The following is a 21,260-nucleotide window of genomic DNA, read 5'->3' as shown; positions in this document are numbered from 1 at the left end:
GGGAAAATGGCTGCTTTGGCAATTGGACTCTATGGCACTGAAGTCCCTCCCCTCCCCAAACCCTGCCCTCCTCAGACTCCACCCCAAAAACCTCCCACCGGTGGGGAAGAGGGACCTGGCAACCCTAGCGCCATCGATATTTTAAGTTACTACTATCTGTTTTAATACTTTTAATTAAGAGATGTTTTGATTTTATCTTTTTATTGTAATTGAATTTGTTGTGATCCACCCTGAGCCTGGCCTTGGTCGGGGATTGAGGGTGGGCTAGAAATCAAATAAAACAAAATCAATAAAAATAAATAAATTACAACTGATCTCCAGACCATAGAGATCAATTTTCTGTAGAAAGCAGCAGCTTTAGAGGGTAGATTCTATGGCATCACATTCCCACCGAGCTCCTTCCCCTCCCCAGGTGTCACCCCCAAATCTCCAGAGCTGGAAACCCTACCATACACAATTGTGGTAGAAGGCTGTTATTGAAAGAAAGTGGTTTTAAACCAGGATTTCTATTCTAAAAATAAGCTCCTTTTGTTTAGTTTATAAAACCTGCCGTGCTTCAGACTAAAGGCAGGGATTCTCTCCCAGTCAAAGATCTAATGCGAGGCCAAAGTCAAAGATCTAATGCAAGGCAAAAGTGCTCTGGTATTATTCTGGCTACAGCCCTGGATGTTATAGCCAACATCCCAAAAATATATATCCCCCTCCAACCCGATAACTCTTTCCAACCAGCTCAGCAGTTACCCCAAAGCAAGCAAAGACATCAAGAAAGCCACCTTGAACATGCAAATTATTTGGACTAGTTATCAAGAGCTAGCTTTCAGCATTCATATGACACCCAGAGAGATCTATTTGAACAGTTAGCTTATTCGGAGGAAAAAATGGCCTTTACATCAACCAATAAAAAGACACGTGGCCAAAATACAAGAAGAACAGAACCCTGTTAAATTTGCAGTTTGACTTGGAATTAAGCGCCACTGAACTTAGCAGAAATTACTTCTGAGTATTCACGAACCAGAGATGAAACTCGTGTACATCCAGATTTGTTAGGAACAGTTATTCTCCCTACAGCTGTTTTTCCCACACACAAAAGTTTAGTTATTTAACAGATAAGAGTCCTTTCCCACAGTACATACATAAACTACACAGAGATTCCACATAGTAGTTCCTTGTACGCTACAACACCATACCCTTGGGAGAGGTGGGGGGGGAAGTCCCAAAAATGGCAGCAGATGTGAAGGCATTCAGCCAGCTAGTAAGCCCTTTTTAACACAGCCCATTCTAATCGAGGGAAATAAAGCCAGCCCTTCTTAAACACGCCACAAAATGTATAACCACTGTACAATCTTGAATAGTTAGCAATTAAAAACAACAACTTTTTATCGTCTGATCATAATTACCCCTAACCATTCCCTCCTCCTTGTTAAAAAAAGGGGTTTGAGTTTGTGGTGCATGCTGGGCCTTAGTGTCTGTTAGTAAGAGCAGCTTCATGAACAGATTTCTGGTCCATCCTGCAGAGACTTACACAGCTTTTTTTTTTTTTTTAGAATTTTTATTATTTTCTCATTTAATACATCATACATGTAGCACTGCTCAGTTATAGAAATTTACAAATGCAAATTAAAAATCTAATAAAATGTCTAATGCAAATAAAAGTGACTTCCCCTTCACTCTCCTCCGTCCAAAAACAAATTGTAGATACTTTTGCTAACACTATAATCCCCGTCTCTATAAAAAATGCATCCTTTTCCTGTTTGGTCTAATGCAAATCTTATAGTATCCTAATTAGCCATTATACAAAATGCATGCATGGGATTAAATCAAAATTTGTCCTTTAGATTGATCCTTCAAAAAATAATGTTCGCAATAAGTTCTCCACGCCTCCTTTCCCGAAGGCTTACACAACTTGATGGAACCAAACACACTCTTTTTTGGTTTGTTTGCTAATTCCTTCCCAGAAGATAGGTTGTCCCCACCACCACCACCCCTTCAAACTGTCTGTCGCTTACTCTTGAGACTGAGGGGAACAGACAGAAAACCCAGAAACAAACAAGGGATGTCTCGTTTAAAGCTGCCCGGATAGCAACTTTCATGAGGATGTACATCTTCTTCCTCTTCTAACATCGTCCTCATCAGAGTCTTCAGATCCCATAGCTGCTGTCACAAATGATGAAGCAATCTCAAGATGATGGTTGAGGTTGCTTCCTTTATACCAGCAGGCTCCTGAGATAAGAAGAAGAGTTGGTTTTTATATGCCAACTTTCTCTACCACTTAAGGAAGAATCCAACCGGCTTACAACCACTTTCCCCTCCCCACAACAGACACCCTGTGAGGTAGGTGGGGCTGAGAGAGTGTGACCAGCCCAAGGTCACCCAGCTGGCTTCATGTGTAGGAGTGGGGAAACCAATCCAGTTCACCAGATTAGCCTCTGCTGCTCACGTGGAGGAGTGGGGAGCCAAACCCGTGCTCCAGATCAAAGTCCACTGCTCTTAACTACTACACCACACAACAGTGCAACCCTAAACAGTGTGGTGTAGTGGTTACAGTGTCAGACTAGGATCTGGGAGAAAATCCCCGCTCTGCCATGGAAAATCCCCGCTCTTGCTGGGTGACCTTGGGCCAGTTGCACACTCTCAGCCCAGCCTACCTCACAGGGTTGTTGTTGTAGAAAAGGGCAAGAGTCCAGTAGCACCTTAAAGACTAACAAAAATATTTTCTGGTAGGGTATGAGCTTTTGTGAGCCACAGCTCACTTCTTCAGATTTGTTCTTCTTCAGGGTTGTTGTTGTGAGGATAAACTAGAGGAGAGGAGAAATACCTAAGCTACCTTGGGTCCCCATTGGGGGGAAAGGTGGGACATGAATGAAGTTAATAAACAGATTTACACCCCTTCTAAGTTAATTTAAATCAATGGGCGTAGAAGGATAGCTATTCTTATTTAGGACTGCACTGTAAATGCAGTTTTTCCTTGCTGGGGAAGGGGAGGAGGGAACTGTATCTGTTGAACTTCTGCCTGTTGTTAAGCAACATTAAACTCACAGGAGCCCTATAAGGCAAAAAAAAGCCCTATGTGTGTGTAAAGTGCCATCAAGCTGACTTATAGCAACCCAGTAGGGTTTTCAAGGCAAGAGACTAACGGAGGTGGTTTGCCATTGCCTTCCTCTGCATAATGAGCCTGGTATTCCTTGGTGGTCTCCCATCCAATAATAACCCGAACCAACCCTGCTTAACATCCAGCTTTATTTGATGAAGAAAATTATTACTCCTGCAATTAAGGGGCCAATGATTGTGGCTCTCTGAAGCAAAGCTAGTCACTACAAAAGAAGTAAGTTTTTCTCATTAACGATACCTTTGTTTTGGCATTCCTACCTTAAAGAAGTCTGCCAAGCCAAGTTATAGGCTTGTAGGCAGAGAGCTTTGCATTAACACACACATCCTTGGATGAAGTTAATACATCCATTTCCCTGCTGATTCAGTCCTGATTTTCTTGTTTAATTTAATAGTTTATGTGTTTAATTGCTGTTAATTGTATTGTATTTTAATGTGTAGGATTTCCCCCCCACCCACCCTTTGGTGAGCAATTTCCCTGGGAATACACCCCATTGAATAAAATGGTCCTTCCAACTAGTACATGTACTTAAGAGTACACCCTTTGTGTATCTGTAATATGGTTAGGGTTAACAGCTCTGGGTTGGGGAAGACACGGAGATATTTGGGATGGAGGCTGAGGAGGGCGGGGTTTGGAAAGGGGAGGGACTTCAATGCCATAGAGTCCAATTGCCCAAGTAACCATTTTCTCCAGGTGAACTGATCTCCATCAGTTGGAGATCAGTTGTAATAGCAGGCGATCTCTGGCTAGTACCTGGAGGCTGGCAAACTTATTAAAAGTGGGGAATCTTTTTGATAGTTCCAGAAAAGGCTGGCTACTTGATTCTGTTGGCTGCATGAAGGGGTCCAACATTTCTTTTCTTCTTGTCACACAATATCCCCGTTATGAGAGTGAAGTGCTTACTTATTTATGTGCTTTATTTATATCCCGCCTTTTACCCCACCCTCTGGATAACTGCTTGAAGTAGCCAAAGGAGAGTTAATATTTAAATCCCCCAAACAGCTACATGCCAGTGAAATTTTGTTTCTCTGTTTGGCTCAATGGGGCTTACTCATCAAATAAGCGTGTAGGCAGCCCCCCAAACCCGCAACTAGAGGGATGAGTCCCACTGAAATTTCGTAGGGCTTAAAGCCGAAGCTTTCTGGCTGCTCATTGAGCGCCATTGAACACAGCAGTCGCCTCTTATGTGGAGATGGGAATATTGAGACCCTAGAGCATCTCTTTTTTGATTGTAAGATCTATAGTCATATTAGGGAAACTCTGATTACCCCCATAATTTCCCGCCACCTTGGTAAAAATAGGACTCTCTTCTCACTAATGTTAGCAGATGAGAATCAAGAGATCACTTTTAAGATCACCAAATTTGGTTGGATAGCCTATAAGATTAGGAAAACTTGGGTAAGCCATGTATAGGCTTTTTAGCAATAACTTTTAGCCTACAAGATTAGTAGCGTTGCCAGGTCCCTCTTCTCCACCGGCGGGAGGTTTTTTGAACCTAAGGAGGGCGGGGTTAGGGGAGAGGAGAAACTTCAATGCCATAGAGTCCAGTTGCCCAAGCGACCATTTTCTCCAGGTGAGCTGATGGAGATCACTTGTAATAGCAGGAGATCTCCTGCTACAACCTGGAGGTTGGCAACCCTAAAGATTAGGGAACTTGGGTGAGCCATATATAGGCTTTTAAGCTATAAATTTTATAAGAGATTGAATAATTGTGATGTTTTGGTAAAACCGGGGTTCGTGGGGGGAAAGAGACCTGAGACCGTTAGCAAGAAAACAGTTATTTATTCTGTAGCTACGACCCAGATGCTCTAGCGAGCCAAATCTCTGAGTCCCGATTGTACTGAGGGAGAGATATTTATCCAAATTCAAATTATGACAGCCCGTCAACATTTAGGGCCTATCGGGTTGTCATACAGACAGAGAGGCGGCAGTACAGCAGTCGCTTCACCCAGTTCTTTCTTATGGTTCACTGTAACCCTCCATGACTTTTGCCCCAATTACTTAGAGCACAGACACCCACCAGAGATGTCCTGCCCAGCAACAAGCTATTCCCTTGCTGCCCTAATACATTTCAATACATTTACAGAAAGGAAAAGAGATTATTGTGTGTGTAAAATGCCATCAAGTTGCAGCCGACTTATGGCAATCCCTTTTGGGGTTTTCATGGCAAGAGACTAACAGAGATGGTTTGCTACTGCCTTCCTCTGCACAGCAACCCTGGACTTCCTTGGTGGTCTCCCATCCAAGGGCTGACCCTGCTTAGCTTCTGAGATCTGACGAGATCAGGCTAGCCTGGGCCCTCCAGGGCAGGGCTATTATTACAAATGGTTAAATTAGTGGATCTTCCATAGTCGGAGGAAGTCTCCCTTGCCGCCTCACTACGATCCCGCAATTTTAATTGCTTTTTTAAGATTTTAAAGATTTTTCAAGATTTCAAAATTTGAAGAGCTGGATTTTGGAGTTCAAGACACAAAGGCCTCCGACTACTTTTCTTGGGAAGAACAAGATTTATTTAGCAGTCGCTAGTCCCAGCTTCACTCTGGCGAGTAATAAAAAGAAAAGCTCGGCCCTGAACAAAGGCGTGTAAGATCCTTTATAGTCTTTGGTTAGTTCATTATACATTCTCTAAAATGTATAACGAGCCCCGTGGCGCAGAGTGGTAAGCTGCAGTACTGCAGTCCAAGCTCTGCTCACGACCTGAGTTCGATCCCGACGGAAGTCGTGTTCAGGTAGCTGGCTCAAGGTTGACTCAGCCTTCCATCCTTCCGAGGTCGGTGAAATGAGCACCCAGCTTGCTGGGGGTAAGGGGAAGACGACTGGGGAAGGCACTGGCACACCACCCCATAAAACAAAGTCTGCCTAGAAAACGTCGGGATGTGGCGTCTCCCCATGGGTCAGGAATGACCCGGTGCTTGCACAGGGGACTACCTTTACCTTTTTTACTTTAAAACACACCACCCATACATTATGGCCTCAAGAGATGGAATAATGCTACGATCCCGCAATTTTAATCGCTTTCCCCATGCGTTCATTGATATTTCGGAAGCTTGAATGATGGGATCGACGCTATTTTTTATTTTTATTGCTCCTGGACTGCGTTGAGTAAATCTGAACGGGGACGCGGCGGGCCTTACTCCCGAGGAAACCTCCCCGGGGCCGCCCCTCCCGAAGCGGGGCGTGCAGGGGGCCGCAGCTGCAAGACGCGGCTGGGAGAGGGGCAGCAAGGGCAGGAGGCGGCCCAGCTCCCTGTCCCCCGGGCCGGGCCGGGCAGCTGCTCGGCCTCCCGTCCTCGGCTGGGGCGGGGAGGGGGGCGTCTCCGCGGCCGGCCCAGCGCCGCCCCTCGCCTCCGCCGCAGCCGGCCGGGCCATGGGGGAGCAAGCCGACGACGCGCCGCTCCTCTTCTGGGCCCAGGGCCCCGCCGTCTCCGCGCCGGAGCCGCTCGAGCCCGGCGGGTGGGGGGGCGCGCCAGGGGGCGGCGGCCAGGGGGCGCCGGGGCCGGCTCCTCCGGCCGGCCGCCTCCCGGACCCGGTGGAAGAGGACCAGATCGTGGCGGTGTTCGTGGTCACCTTCGACCCCCGCGCCGGTAAGAGCCGATGGATGCGCGGCTCCCCTGCCGTGCAAAGAGCCCCCCCGCCGCTCTCGGGGGCAGCGATCTCCCCCCCCCCTTTGCAAATCGTTGCCTTTGCAGGAGCAAAAAAAAAAAAAAACCCTTTCTTTTTCCTAGGGGTGGCTAAGAGCCGTGGTTTCTCTCCGGTGAGCCGGGGGCGCGAAGGGTTCTCTGGCCATGTGCAGAATGCGCTTCCGTCCTCATCCTTTAAGATCGTTCGCGGTGGGTGGCCGTGTTAGCCTGTCTGCGGGAGTGGGAAAGGGCCAGAGTCCAGGAGCGCCTGAAAGACGGACAAGAATGTTTTCTGGCAGGGTGTGAGCTTGCGGGAGCCACAGCTCACTGCTTCAGATACGAAGTCGTAGGAAAGAGCAAGAGTCCAGGAGCACCTTAAAGACTAACACAAATATTTTCTGGCAGGGTAGGAGCTTTCGTGAGCCACAGCTCAGTTTTTCAGATAGTAGAAAAGAGCAAGAGTCCAGTAGCACCTTAAAGACTAACACAAATATTTTCTGGCAGGGTGTGAGCTTGCGGGAGCCACAGCTCACTTCTTCAGATACAAAGTCGTAGGAAAGAGCAAGAGTCCAGTAGCACCTTAAAGACTAATACAAATATTTTCTGGCAGGGTAGGAGCCTTCGTGAGCCACAGCTCACTTCTTCAGATACGAAGTCGTAGGAAAGAGCAAGGGTCCAGTAGCACCTTAAAAACTAACACAAATATTTTCTGGCAGGTAGGAGCTTTCGTGAGCCACAGCTCTCTTCTTCAATCTCCTACCCTGCCAGAAAATATTTTTGTTAGTCTTTAAGGTGCTACTGGACTCTTGCTCTTTTCTACTCCTGCAGACAGACTAACACGGCTACCCACTGTGATTTTTCTAGGGGTGGATAAGAGCCGTGGTTTCTCTCCGGTGAGCCGGGGGGTGCAAAGGGTTCTCTGGCCATGTGCAGAATGCGCTTCCTTCCTCATCCTTTAGTGGGTTGCAGCCTCCCCACGCCTCAGATCCATGGGAAGAGTTTCCAGGTTGGACCGCGCGGCTACCCAGCCTCTACCTGTCCAGTCGGTTTAGGATGTGGCCTGTACCTGCCTCCAGATCTCCCAGGATGGCCCAAGTGGAAACTTTCCTGGGGGACAAAGAAAGTCCAAGTGGAAACTTTCCTGGGGGACAAAGAAAGTCCACCTTGGAGAGCCAGCGTGGTGTAGTGGTTAAGAGTGGTGGTTTGGAGTGGTGGACTCTGATCTGGAGAGGGGGGGTTTCTTCTAAAAGGGTGGGTCAGGTGTGTATGAGAATTTATGGCATCTCCTCCTTTCAGAGGTGGGGGAAGTCCCCATCAGATGCTACTACTGCCCTCGGCTTGTGTGGCCCACACCTGTGGGTACCATCCCAGAGAACTGCCAGTAATGATACCTGTCTATAGTTTTCCCCCTCCTTCCTGTAGTTTTTCTACTAATGGCCTTGAATAATATTCTAGTTTTCACTCAATATTCCTATAACAGGACAAGGGGAGCGTTTTGGTGCCTGAGGCGGAAGATACAGAAGGTGTTGAGTGAACCACCATGCTGGTTAATGTAGGGTACAACCTAGTGCATGGGTTCTCAACAAGGGGGGAATTCCCCCGGGGGGGGGATTTTAGGGTTCAGGGGCAGGGGGGAATTGGGACCACTGTTCAGCAAAGTGTGATGTCCTGTAGATTATGTACAATCTGGAAAACTGTAGTTCGTTTTTAATTTAATTTGCGACATTCAATAAAGTTTATGACTATTTTGGGAATGGGGAAATTGTGTGCTGAACGGGGGGAATGGAGCAAAAAAGGTTGAGAAACTCATATCTAGTGGGACAGCCTCCCGGGCAAGCCCTTTGAAATGAATGGGAGAGGGCGTTGTGCTCATTCCAAGGGGGCTTCTTGGTGGATTTATACCCATTTCTTGAGCAGTCTTGTGCAGTTTGTAGCCCTTTAATGGCAACCAGCACCTGCCGCCTGTATTGGTCCCCTTACCTAGTACTAAAGCTGTTCTGTCCTACTGGTATACGTGGGAAGGTATCCGTGGCCTTAGCGCCGGGGTAGGCGACCATACTGGCCTGAGTACCAAAAATGCATCAATCTGTACTTGTGAAGTTACTGATGTGCCAGCCAACAATGGGGTGTATGCAATGGGGTGTATGCATAATGGGGTGTATGTTCATGGCCAGCACCTCAAAGGGCTCTCCTCAGTCCCTTAGGTATGGAATTGGCCTTGTGCACTGAGCAAAATAGTATGGGGTACAACAGTTCAGCTTGCCGACATTGCCTTCCTTGGCTCATAAGCTGGGAAACCTGGTTACCGCCTGTACCCTCCAAGGAATCCCCTATAATTCCTAAGAATGCTTCGACAATGACAGGCAGGGAGGGCCAAAAAAGGAAGAGAAGTGTTATGCAGAGGGCAGCCATTGGTGTCCTAGACTTATAGTAGCCCGTTTGCCATGTTAATGATGATTGCTTTTGTCGGCGGTTGGAGCCTCCCTTGGTAGCTACGGTGCTGAGAGTCTGGGGTCTAAATCTTTTTAATTAAACAAGCCTTATTTTTCTAAGTTATGTAAGAGGGAACTTGGCATCCCCCTTTCCGCAGGCCCTGTAATGAGTCCTGACTTAGTTTAACTCTTCAAAGAGGAAATGCGTTGTCTTGAGCAAACAAATGTTACTTCGGATGTGGTACAAAAGAAGCCGGGACAGTTCCTTCCAGGCCTTGCTGTGATCTCACCAGCCTGTTTGGCGATGAGTTGTTGAGGCACTAAGCCAGGTTCCCAGGAAAACATGTTTCTCCACCTTCCCCTAAATGATGTCCTGTGATGTAACTAAAGGGTGAATGTTGCCAGTAAGAAACGGGCATGCATGGACTCTTTCTTCCACAACAGGTATGCGTTGTTTGACTTAATGACGACCTTGACTTAATGAGGACCTTGCCCTACTTCCCTTGGGTGGTTTCCTTTACAATTTGTCCCTACCCCCCCCCCCCCAAGCCAGTTGCATTAACATGAGTGGCTTTCTACAGAGTTGGGCTTCATTTGTGTTTTGCAGCATGCCCTTTGGAAATATGCATGTGGCCATGGGTAGCCCATGAAAATGTATCTGAAATAAGCTGCTAAATTAGTCCAGGAGCACCTTGGAGAGCCAGCGTGGTGTAGTGGTTAAGAGTGGTGGTTTGGAGCGGTGGACTCTGATCTGGAGAACCGGGTTTGATTCCCCACTCCTCCACATGAGCGGTGGAGGCTAATCTGGTGAACTGGATTCGTTTTCCCTCTCCTACACACAAAGCCAGCTGGGTGACCTTGGGCTAGTCACAGGTCTCTTAGAGCTCTCTCAGCCCCACCTACCTCACAGGGTGTCTGTTGTGGGGAGGGGAAAAGAAGGTGATTGTAAGCTGGTTTGATTCTTCCTTAAGTGGTAGAGAAAGTTGGCATATAAAAACCAGCTCTCCTCCTCCTTGACCAAGACTTATTGGGTATGAGCTTTTGAGAGTCAAAGCTCCCTTCTTCAGAAATAAGCTAAAATAAACTGGTTATCCAAGGGTGCAGTCTTATGCACACTTCTGTAGAGATGTCCCACCAAATTTAGTAGGGTTTGGGGGGTTCTCTGCTTTCACTGATTCCAAATTTGTATAGGGTCAGTCCGAGTTTCAGCTGCTAACTTTCCCTCATGATAGGGGATGGGCCATGGCTCAGTGGTAGAGCATCTGCTTGGCATGCAGAAGTTCCCAGGTTCAATCCCCAGCATCACCAGTTAAAGGGGCTAGACAAGTAGGTGATGTGAAAGACCCCTGCCTGAGACCCTGGAGAGCTGCTGTCGGTCTGAGTAGACAATACTGACTTTGATGGACCAAGGGTCTGGTTCAGCTTCATGTGTGACTTTGCTTGCAACCACCTTATTTCCTCTCTGGCCCTAATTTTTGATTCTGCTTATAATTGTTTACTTCTCTGCCCAGAGGTACCAAGGCAACATGCAGGTATTTGGCTTAACTGTGTTTACCTGAATGGCTTCCTGGCCCTCCAAAGCTTGATAATGCTTTTGCTTAGATGGCAGGCCATCATGGGTTCTTATAGATCTTATAGATTCTTTCGCTCTGGGGTGTCAAATATAAGGCCCATGGGATAGATCTGGCACCTTGAGAGCTCTTATCCAGCCTGCAAGCCAGCTGAGGCCGCCACCCCACCCCACCCCCCCAGTCCCGATCTGGGCTGGCGAGGCATGGCCCAGCCCGACCAAGTGACATTTATGTCATATCCGGCCCTCGTAACAAATGAGTTCGACACCCCTGCTTTAGCTGTTTCCGCGTGGTTCAAAGTCTGCCTGGGTTGGTCATGAAGCCTGTAATGAACAGGTGTGCAATGACTACTTATTCATCCTGGGAATGTTACTTCGTGTTTTCTCTGGGGTGATTATGAGGGTGGCGTTGGGTTGGGGGCCAGGTCCTTTCAAGAGGCATAGGCAACGCTGACCTTTTTGTTCAGCGAAGAAGCAATTAATTAGAGGCTTGTCTGCCTTTTCTGAAAGTGCTTGTAGTTTTACTATCAGATTTTGTATTTACTTAGTGGTGTGTGTATCTGCACAAAAATAGATATAATTTCACCATTATTGGGGGTTCCATAAATTTTGGCTTGGTTTAAAAGCCTCCCCAAGCTTCATGAGCCCTCTTTTCCCTTCCACCAAATCCAATGCATGTATTTGAGAACTCAGGGTTTGTGCCAGCTGATTGAGATGACCAGCTTATGCGTCTATCATTGGGGCTTCTATCATGGGGCGTCTTTGTATTAAAAAATGACACCCCACTTTTTCTCCAGGGTGCATGACGGGGGAGAGGAGGGAAACTCCTTTTTGAACATCCCCCTATGTTAAAAAGTTTGCAAAATGAAACAAAACTTATAGCACAGGTGAAGCACAGGGGTAGACTCTTTATCTCTCATGTGCTGGTTTTGGGGGAGCATTCAAAGTGGAATTCCCTCCGTTGGGAACAGAACGCTTCACGTTACATTTGTCCACCTTGGGAGCCTACTTCTCATTCTGTTGCACATGTCGATTGGAGAATTTAAAGAAATTGCTTTCAAAAATCACTTGCAATTCACAAAAGGTTAGCTGGTAGCGATTATTCCCTGTCACTAGTGACCAGCTGTTTACTGCCTCTTCTAATTAAAAACTCCCAGACAGAAGAAGAAGAGTTGGTTTTTATATGCCAACTTTCTCTACCACTTAAGGGAGAATCAAAACAGCTGACACTCACCGTCCCTTCCCCTCCCCACAACAGACACCCTGTGAGGTAGGTGCAGCTGAGAGAGCTTGAAGAGAGCTGTAACTTGCCCAAGGTCACCCAGCTGGCTTCATATGTAGGAGGAGGAAACAAATCCAGTTCACCAGGTTAGCCTCCACCGCCCGGGTGGAGGAGTGGGGAATCAAACCTGGTTTTCACTAGTGTTTTGGGAAAACAGAAATTTTGTGGGAAATATGTGTAATACTTTTCCTATCAAATCTAAACTTGTTATATATATATTTTCCCCCCATAGTTTTCTACAAGCGAAATTGCAAATCCATTCAGTAGTTGAGAGAGCTGCAAACTGTGACATTCTATGCTGCCTTAGCACATATATGTGAAACGTCTTTGCCATCGTAGAGGTTGGAAAATAGAAGAGTTGAGCTTAGAAAACTGTGTAGTAAACGTAATTATTATTATCTAGGCAGAAACTGTCTTCTTCAGTCACTATAGAATTACCAATATTTCTGGATATCAAGTTCAACTTTATAGCATTGAAAATGTTGAACTCTCCAGTAATTGATGCGAATACAACACATTATTGCAGATTAATTGTTGCCAAAATTATTAACTTTTGAACAATAAACATATCCTTGATGTTGTATTGAGGAATTATTATCTAATGCTGTAGGTTGTCTTGCTTTAAAAGTTTCATTTTGTGTGAGAAAAACATCTTTGGTATTTGTTTTTAGTGCTTCTCAAATTTTCCCCATTTTTATTGGAAAAATTGTAAAATAAAGTTCATCAAATAGGCTAAGGAATTGGCCCAAGGTCACCCAGTGAGTCTCATGACAAGTGTCGATTTGAACCTGGGTCTTTCCAGATTGAATTTCCAAATGGTAGAATGAATCTGCAGCTATGAGGTTTTGCATTACAGAACTATTCTAGATATTCCATGTTTTTTTTTTTTGCAGGCCTTCAAAACTGATAAGAGAGTCCTTGAAAGAACAGACACTTGAGAACTTCTCAAGAATGGATGGGGTCCAGCTCTCCCCCCCACCACACCATGTCACCTTTAAGCAGAGTGCAGTGGAGGGTTGAGTATCTATGGGCAAGCACCAGTGAAAAGCTCATAATACAGTTTGTGGACTCTGTCCTGTCTAATAGCACAAACACACAAAATCTATGTGCAGTGCTATAAAGAGCTTCAAATGCTTCCAGAATAGAAGAGTTATAATGAATTTCTGGCCCTAGATTTTAAAAAAATCTAATAACAATACAGGATAGCTAAAATATCAGGCACAAAGCCTAATCCATAAAAGATGACAAAAAGCCCTCCGCTAATTAAAAATGCCCTGCACTGTTTTCTCCTATGGCACTATGTCATGCAATTCTTCTGCATTTAGGTGAGGCGGGTAGGAGGTATCTAACAAAAATAACAGCCCACACATGCTTTCTTCCTGCCCATTGCAAGACTGAAGAATTTAGGAAGGTGGGTTCCTGAGCTAATTCCCTTCCTTACTCATAAACTATGGCTATCGTTGTGTTTGTGTGTGTGATCTTTCAAGTTCTCCTTTTTGGTTTAATTGAAAGTCCTGCTTTTCATGGTAGTCACCTTGGAAACATGCTGTATTTTTGGCATGTTTTCTTGGAGGGCTGGTTTGCTCCATGTCGTTTGAGGTTTGGGAGAGGGGGAAGATCCTGCATATGATATTTGCATGATATAAATGTCCCTGCAAACCGAACAGTAAGGGTATACATTTCATTTTCCCCAAGCTGAAGTTGCAGTATTTTATTGTGAGAGAATGTAATGCTTTCCCCATCTATTGAGTACAGGTTGAGTATCCCTTATCCAAAAATCCGATATTCAAAATGCTCTAAAACCCAAAACCTTTTGAGTGCCCACAAAGGATAATAAAATGGCACATAAACAGGCTTGTTGCACCAATGGCAGATTCCGCATGAGACCCCACATGAACAAAATTATTTAAAATATTGTATAAAATTACCTTCAGGCTATGAGTATAAGGTTTATATAAAACATAGATGAATTTCGTGTTTGGACTTGGGTCGTATCCCCAAGATATCTCATTATGTGTATGCAGATATTCCAAAATCTGAAAAAATCCGAAATCCCAAACGCTTCTGGTCCCAAGTATTTTGGATAAGGGGTACTCAACCTGTACTGTGTAGAATGGAATGTGGTTGTGTAGGTTCTCCAATCCCACATGCTGGGCTTGCTTCTGAAGAATACCGAAAAGAATGGTACTGATAGGTTGCTTAGACTAGCTGTGCCCAAATAGGCAAGCAGAGAAATAGTCCTGTTCTATTCAAAAATGGTTATCCTAATGCAATGAACACCTGAAGCTGCCTTATACTGAATCAGACCCTGGGTCCATCAAAGTCAGTATTGTCTACTCAGACCGGCAGCGGCTCTTCGAGATCTCAGGCAGAGGTCTTTCACATCACCTCCCTGCCTAGTCCCTTTAACTGGAGATGCCGTGGATTGAACCTGGGACCTTTCTGCATGTCAAGCAGATGCTCTGCCACTGAGCCACAGCCCCTCCCAAATTTCTGTCTGGTCTAGAAATATGTGAATTTAGCTGATTCTTTAACTGGAGGGAGATGTCTTGGGAAGAGATTGTCTTTATGGGCTTCTTCTCTCCTCGACTTGGAAATATTTCCCAGTCTGGTTTCTGCAGTCTCTGTGTTTCATCTGCTCTCCAATGGGTTGTTAATGTAAGGATTTTTCTTCTGCTCTCAGGTTTTTAAGGGACCAGAGTGTCCTATTTGGAGCTCAGAGACATTTAATTAACCACTGGGATTTATATTTGCAATTGGAGACTGCCTTTGTCTCTTCTTCTCCCCCCCCCCCCAAGCCTTGTAACTTGACACCAGCACCCCAGGACCTTTCCCCCCCTATTCAAACGTGCTTGTCCTTATATTTCAGCTACAAAGGCATGTATCTAACCATCTACAGACTTTGCAGAGTGGGAACTGTCATGCTTCCCTCCTTCTGCAACACACATAATGGGCGAAAACGCATGGTCGCTTTATCCTCCTTTATTCCCTGTTTCAGCCAGGATTCAGCCAGGATCAAACTCACGTTCGTTCGTTCGATCCTGGCTGAATCCTGGCTGAAACAGGGAGTAAAGGAGGATAAAGCGACCATGCATTTTCTCCCTTGATCTCCTGAAATTTTGTTCCTGGGGCCTCAGAAAATGCTAAGGGACAGTATAAGAGGCAAATTGGGGGGGGGATGCTGTGTATTGGGGAGATTGGTGGAAATCGCTGACTCCTTCCCCACAAACAGAAAGGCTGTTCCCTTGGAGAAATTGTTTGGTTGGGTGCATGCTGAAAAACCTTAAGGTGCGGGCACGAAACACCACCTCTCTCTTTGTTCATTTAGCCTAATGAAGAGTTCTGTAGAGTTTGAAAGCTTACATACAGCCTTGTATTGTTTGGGTTGGTCATAATAAAAGGTATTACGTGGATTTTGCTTTGGACAGACATAGCGACTTGCACTTCTGTTAATGCTTGCATATTCCAGGGTCTTATTTGTGTTACACAAATGATGGGGTGAAAGGGGGGGGGGAAAGGCTTTGAACTGAACGGGAAGGGACACTGGACTTCCTCTCGAGATTATTGTAACAAATCCCCGCTGTGCCGTGAAGCTTGTTGGACGACGTTGGGCCAGCCATTTTTAAGCCTGACCCGCCCCACACGGCTGTTGGGATGGAAAAATGGAGGAGGGGAGAACAACGCACCCCACCCTGAATTCCTTGGAAGGAAAGTGGGATCAACAAAATGTACTGAAATAATAGAATAATCTCTTTAGGTTATTCTAAATCTGTGGTCTCTTTAGGGCAGGTTTTGGATTCTTTAGGAATAACTATATTTTGTTCAAAAGCACTAAGGCCATCTCTGGGAGGTACTGGTGAGGAGGAGGGGAAAGGCCTGGCTGAGCATGATCAGCATTGGAGTTTTCTGCACGTCATGGGGGTGGGGGTGAGAGCACATCCTTGAAGAGGATAATAACCCCCCAAAAATTAGTCCAGCTTCACCCGCCTAAGTCAACATCAAAGCAAACAGAGCTCGAAGCCCAGTAAGCGGCGGATTTGACCACAGGCTTGCCTCAATCCCACCACACCTCTGCCTACTTGGCCTTTTCTGTATGGTTGGCTTGGGCAAGGCGATGCCTCCCTCGAGGAGGCAGCCCATCTGTTCAGAGCCATTCGCCCAAAAAGAAAATCGCCCGCCTGGCCTGGCAGGCTGCCTCACCACCTTGCTCCGTGAGCCCGGAACGGGTGACGTGGCAAGAAAGCCGGCAGGGGGAAGAGATAAGGATCGGTCGGGCCCGAGGCGACTGCAAACAAAGGAGGGACTTCACGCAGGGCAAAGGAGTGACTTCATGCAGGCCTGGAGTATGAAAAAGGGAGGATGGAAAAAAACCGGGGTGGTTGGGGGGTAATGAAGGGGAGCTGCAGCCTGCCCCTTTCCAGGTATAGCCGGGGAGACGGAAATCATCCAGCCTCTGGTAAACTTTTGCTAGAGTTAATTTGTTCTGATTTTTTAGCCTACCTAACCCTTATTTATTTACCGGTATTTATTAGATTTCTATCTTCCCCTCTCCGGCACAGCTGGGCTCAGGACAGCTTCCAGCATAATTGATACAATGTATGATGTCTATTGACACGGAAATATAACCAACTTTAAAACTATCAACCTATTTTAAACATGCAGGTGCCACCTCAACTACATGTTAGCACCTGTAAATAGACCCTTACGGGTCCAAAGAAGAAGAGTTGGCTTTTATATGCTGACTTTCTCTGCCACTTAAGGAAGAATTGAACTGGCTTACAATCACTTTCCCCTCCCCACAACTGACACCCTGTGAGGTAGGTGGGGCTGAGAGAGCTCTAAGAGAGCTGTGACTAGCCCAAGGTCACCCAACTAGCTTCATGTGTAAAGGGAGGGGCTGTGGCTCAGTGGCAGAGCATCTGCTTGGCATGCAGAAGGTCCCAGGTTCAATCCCCGGCAACTCCAGTTAAAGGGGCTAGGCAAGTAGGTGATGTGAAAGATCTCAGCCTGAGACCCTGGAGAGCCGCTGCCAGTCTGAGTAGACAATACTGACTTTGATGGACCAAGGGTCTGATTCAGTATGAGGCAGCCTCATGTGTGTTCATGTGTAGGAGTGGGGAAACTAATCCCAATATGCTTACATTCACACAGTAAGTTAAAAATAAGATTTCTCACACTTCAGCATCCAGGAAGGTTCCTAGAAGAGATTCTTTAAACACATAACCTGTGTTTCATTACCATACTAGTCTCTGAAACAAGAATAATTATGAAATTGAACCCCCAGGTTTCAAAGCTGCAGTGGAGCGACCGTTCTACGGCATCCACATTGAACCTTTTGGTGTCCCCCCCCTCCTTCACTTGATTTTACTTAAGACGGACTATTTCAGAGCCTCAGGCAGACTGATGGTGCCATCCAGAGCGAACAACGTCCTCCTCACTGGTGTTTCTTTCTGGAGGCTCGAGAGCCTTGCCCAATATAGATGCTGAAATGTGTTCTAACCTTTTCTGCTGCCTCTGTGCCGCTGAAAGCTCTTTGAAAGGGACATTTGTAATCTTAAATTCTGCAAGGCCCTTCCTGTTTTATGAAGGAGGAAACCACTAAAAAGAAAAAAGGAAGGAAAGGAAAAAGAAAGTATTGCTTGCTGGACTCTCCTTGTATGCCTGCTTACTAGGGCATGGGCCGTGTTGGCTAATATCTGAAACTGTAAAACCTCAGATACCTAGAGATGCGCTTTACATTTCTCTTTTTAAAACTTCAGTTGTCCTTTTGGACGTCTGTTCCCCACTTTCCTTCCTAAAGGAGACCTAAAGCTGCTTACAACATTGTTTTCCCGTCTTCCGTTTTATCCTTGTGACAACAACCCTATGAGGTAGGCTAGGCTGAGTCTATGGGAGCGGCCCGTGGTCACCCAGTGAGCATCCGGGGCAGAGTGGGGATTCAAACCCAGTTCTCCCAGATCCTGGTCTGACAGTCCAGCAGCTGCACCATGCTGGCTCTTGGGACTCAAGCTGTGGAAAGTGTGTGAAAGCCTTGTTGGAAAGATCAGATGGGTAAAGAAATTAATACTTCCCAGTGAATTGCTCAGACTCATTAGAAACTCAGCTACTGTGGAATTAGTTTAAAGGAGGGGAGGGGCTGAAGCTCAGTGGTAGAGCATCTGCTTGGTATGCAGAAGGTCCCAGGTTCAATCCCTAGCATCTCCAGTTAAAGTGACTAGGCAGGACCCTGGAGAGCCGCTGCCAGTCTGAGTAGACAATACTGACTTTGATGGACCGAGGGTCTGATTCAGTTTAAGGCAGCTTCATGTGTTCATGAGTATCCCTGCCAGAAAACCACACCTGTATGGAAAATGCATTTTTTTTTAAGCAGGTCATACACTTTTGTGGATAATTAATTTTTAAAAAAACATTGCAAGTGCAATGCGTTTAATAATAATTTATTAATATGGTCACTGACCAGCAAAAACAAACAACCAAACAAACAACAGCCACCATAGATAATAAGAAAGCCACAACAACAGCTACTACTGCTACTACCAATGATCTGAGCCTAAAAATTACATATTACGTGTATGAATAAAATTTATGAGAGTGCAATGCCTGTGCCTGTCACTTTTAAATATGACCCCAAGTACACTACATGCACCCAGCCGAGGATGCCCATCAATTGAATCCATGTAAATTATTGCCAGTGAATTGCTGTAGCTTCTGCAGCAGGCTTTGCTGAGCCAGGCACAGGCCTTGGTTATGCTGCCCTGCATTCAAGACAGGCATTTGTTAGTCCGCATCTTCGGTCGTGTGGAACCTGAGTGTTCTGCCTGTCAGGAGGCTTATTAAGTGCCGTCAAGTCGCTTCCGACTCATGACGACCCTCTGAATCGATGTCCTCCAAAATGTCCTGTCTTTGACAGCCTTGCTCAGGTCTTGAAAACGGAGGGCTGTGGCTTCCTTTATTGAGTCCATCCATCTCTTGTTGGGTCTTCCTCTTTTCCTGCTGCCCTCCACTTTTCCTAGCGTGACTGTCTTTTCCAGGGACTCTTGCCTTCTCATAATGTGACCAAAATACGGTAGCCTCAGTTTAGTCATTTTAGCTTCTAGGGTCAGTTCAGGCTTGATTTGATCTATAACACACTGATTTGGGTTTTTTTTTTTTTGGCAGTCCATGGTATCCGTAACACTCTCCGCCAACACCACATTTCAAAGGAGTCTACTTTCTTCCTGTCATCTTTCTTCATTGTCCAGCTTTCACACCCATACATAGTAATAGGGAATACGATGGCATTAATTAACCTAATCTTGGTGAGTAAGTAACTTTAGCCCGCCACATAAATCAGCAGGAGTTTTCCTTATTCACAGGGTAGGGAGGCATAATGTGGGGGATTTGGGTTTCTGGTAAGAGGGCCTCAGAAATGCAGGGAGGGAACCCGGGCGGAATCTTATGTTTGAGGCCATTAAACCTTTAATTTATTTATAAAGGGGGGGGGAATTATGCCACCTCTCCAGGGAACCTGTCCTAGAGGGCTTACAGCATAACGCATTAAAAAATTGCTGTTAATTAAAACCCAGCTTTAAAAACCCAGGTCAGAGCATGAAAACAAACCATTGTTGTAGGGATGGTCACAAGCATAGATGGCTTTAAAAGAGAGTTAGACATATTGATGGAGGATAAATCAATCAATGAGTACTCGGTACTGTGAATAAAAGGAACCTCCATATCATTAAGCCTGCCAAACCGTGTTTGTGTGTCCTCCAGGAAGAATGTTCCTTATGTGAGTATAGACAAGGAGCCACTACTGAAAAGGCCCTGCTTCTGGTTGACACTTGGTTCCCCTCTGATGGTAAGGGCACAAAGAACAGGGCTTGTGAGAATGATCTTTGCTGGTGGGTTGAACAGTATGGGACAAGGTGGTTCTCCAGGTGACGTCGGTGATTTTAGTGTATCTGCCTTCAGACACAAATGCGACGTGGAAAAAGCTTTCTGCTGAAAGTTGTGTCGAAGGCACAGAGATGAATGTGAACAAACACATACTATTTTCAAATCAAAGTCCAGCCACGCTGGTGTATGGGGTGAGCCTGTCATTTTCATTCCTTGTACTTTGCCTGGTAATATTGGAAGCCTTAGGAAACAATACTCCTGATGGCACAGCTCCTTTAGGCTCTCAGACTTCTGACAGAACCAGCCTCCCCAAATCAAACAAACCGGGTTTCTCCACCCCGTTGTAAACAGAGACAAGATGACAGACAGGCTGGCAGGGCTCCCGCTGATCCGCTTGGCCCCATGCCTACAACAAATGGAAAAGAAAGTAGTAGGCAAAGCCACAAGAGCCCAAAAGATGCTTTTAGCCCTCTCCCCCCAGGATAGTCTCCAGGAAGCAAGAAGCAGGGAAGTCCATAATACCCCCAACATGCACAAATTAAAGTGGAGGGATGATTTTAGACTGAGATCAAGGCGAAGGAGCAGATGAATAGACTGAATTTGCAGGTTATCACAACAATGATTCTGAGATTCCTGCAAAGCATTCTGTGCCACTATAGCCCACAAACCCCTGGTTATTCCATGTTATCCAGTAACCCAGGTGAAAGCTAGTGTGGTGTAGCGGTTAGTGTCTTGGACAAGGAGTCCCAGCTTCAAATGCTCACTTTACATAGAATCATAGAGTTAGAAGGGGTCATACAGGCCATCTAGTCCAACCCCCTGCTCAATGCTAGATCAGCCTAGAGCATCCCTGACAAAGTGTTCGTCCAGCCGCTTCTTGAAGACTGCCAGTGAGGGGAGCTTACCACTTCCCTAGGCAGCTGATTTCACTGCTGAACTGCTCTTACTGTAAAATGTTTTTCCTAATGTCTAGCTGGTACATTTCCACCCATAATTTATACCCATTATTGCAAGTCCTGTCCTCTGCTGTCACAATAGGAACAGCTCCCTGCCCCCTTCAAATATTTAAAGAGAGCAATCATGTCCCCCCTCGACCGCCTCTTCTCCAGACTAAACATTCCCAAGTCCCTCATCCTTTCCTCGTAGGGCTTGGTCTCCAGGCCCCTGATCCTCCTCGTCGCTCTCCTTTGCACCCGCTCCATGAAGCTCACTTTCGGGTTCTTCGGCCAGCCAATCCCTCTCTGCCTAACCTACCTCACAGGGTGGTGGTGAGGATAAAAAGGGACGAGGGGGAACTGTGTATGCTGCCTTGCGCCCCTTAGGAAAAGATAGCATTAAAATAAATATGAGAGTGACTTCTTTCAAGGTGGCAGCCG

General features: G+C 46.1%; 1 protein-coding gene across 1 annotated transcript in view; it reads left to right on the top strand.

Annotated features, from left to right (window-relative positions):
- Positions 1-6,472: 6,472 nt before the first annotated feature.
- DENND11 (DENN domain containing 11) overlaps positions 6,473-21,260 on the top strand; it is a 31,186-nt gene continuing 16,398 nt past the window's right edge. The window contains exon 1 of the mRNA XM_056847241.1: positions 6,473-6,689. Coding sequence (XP_056703219.1) covers positions 6,473-6,689 — 217 coding nt within the window. The remainder of the gene's footprint in view (positions 6,690-21,260) is intronic.

The sequence above is a fragment of the Euleptes europaea genome, chromosome 3, assembly GCF_029931775.1.
Source record: "Euleptes europaea isolate rEulEur1 chromosome 3, rEulEur1.hap1, whole genome shotgun sequence".
Lineage (NCBI taxonomy): Eukaryota > Metazoa > Chordata > Lepidosauria > Squamata > Sphaerodactylidae > Euleptes > Euleptes europaea.
This window is presented reverse-complemented; position numbering and strand designations above follow the sequence as displayed.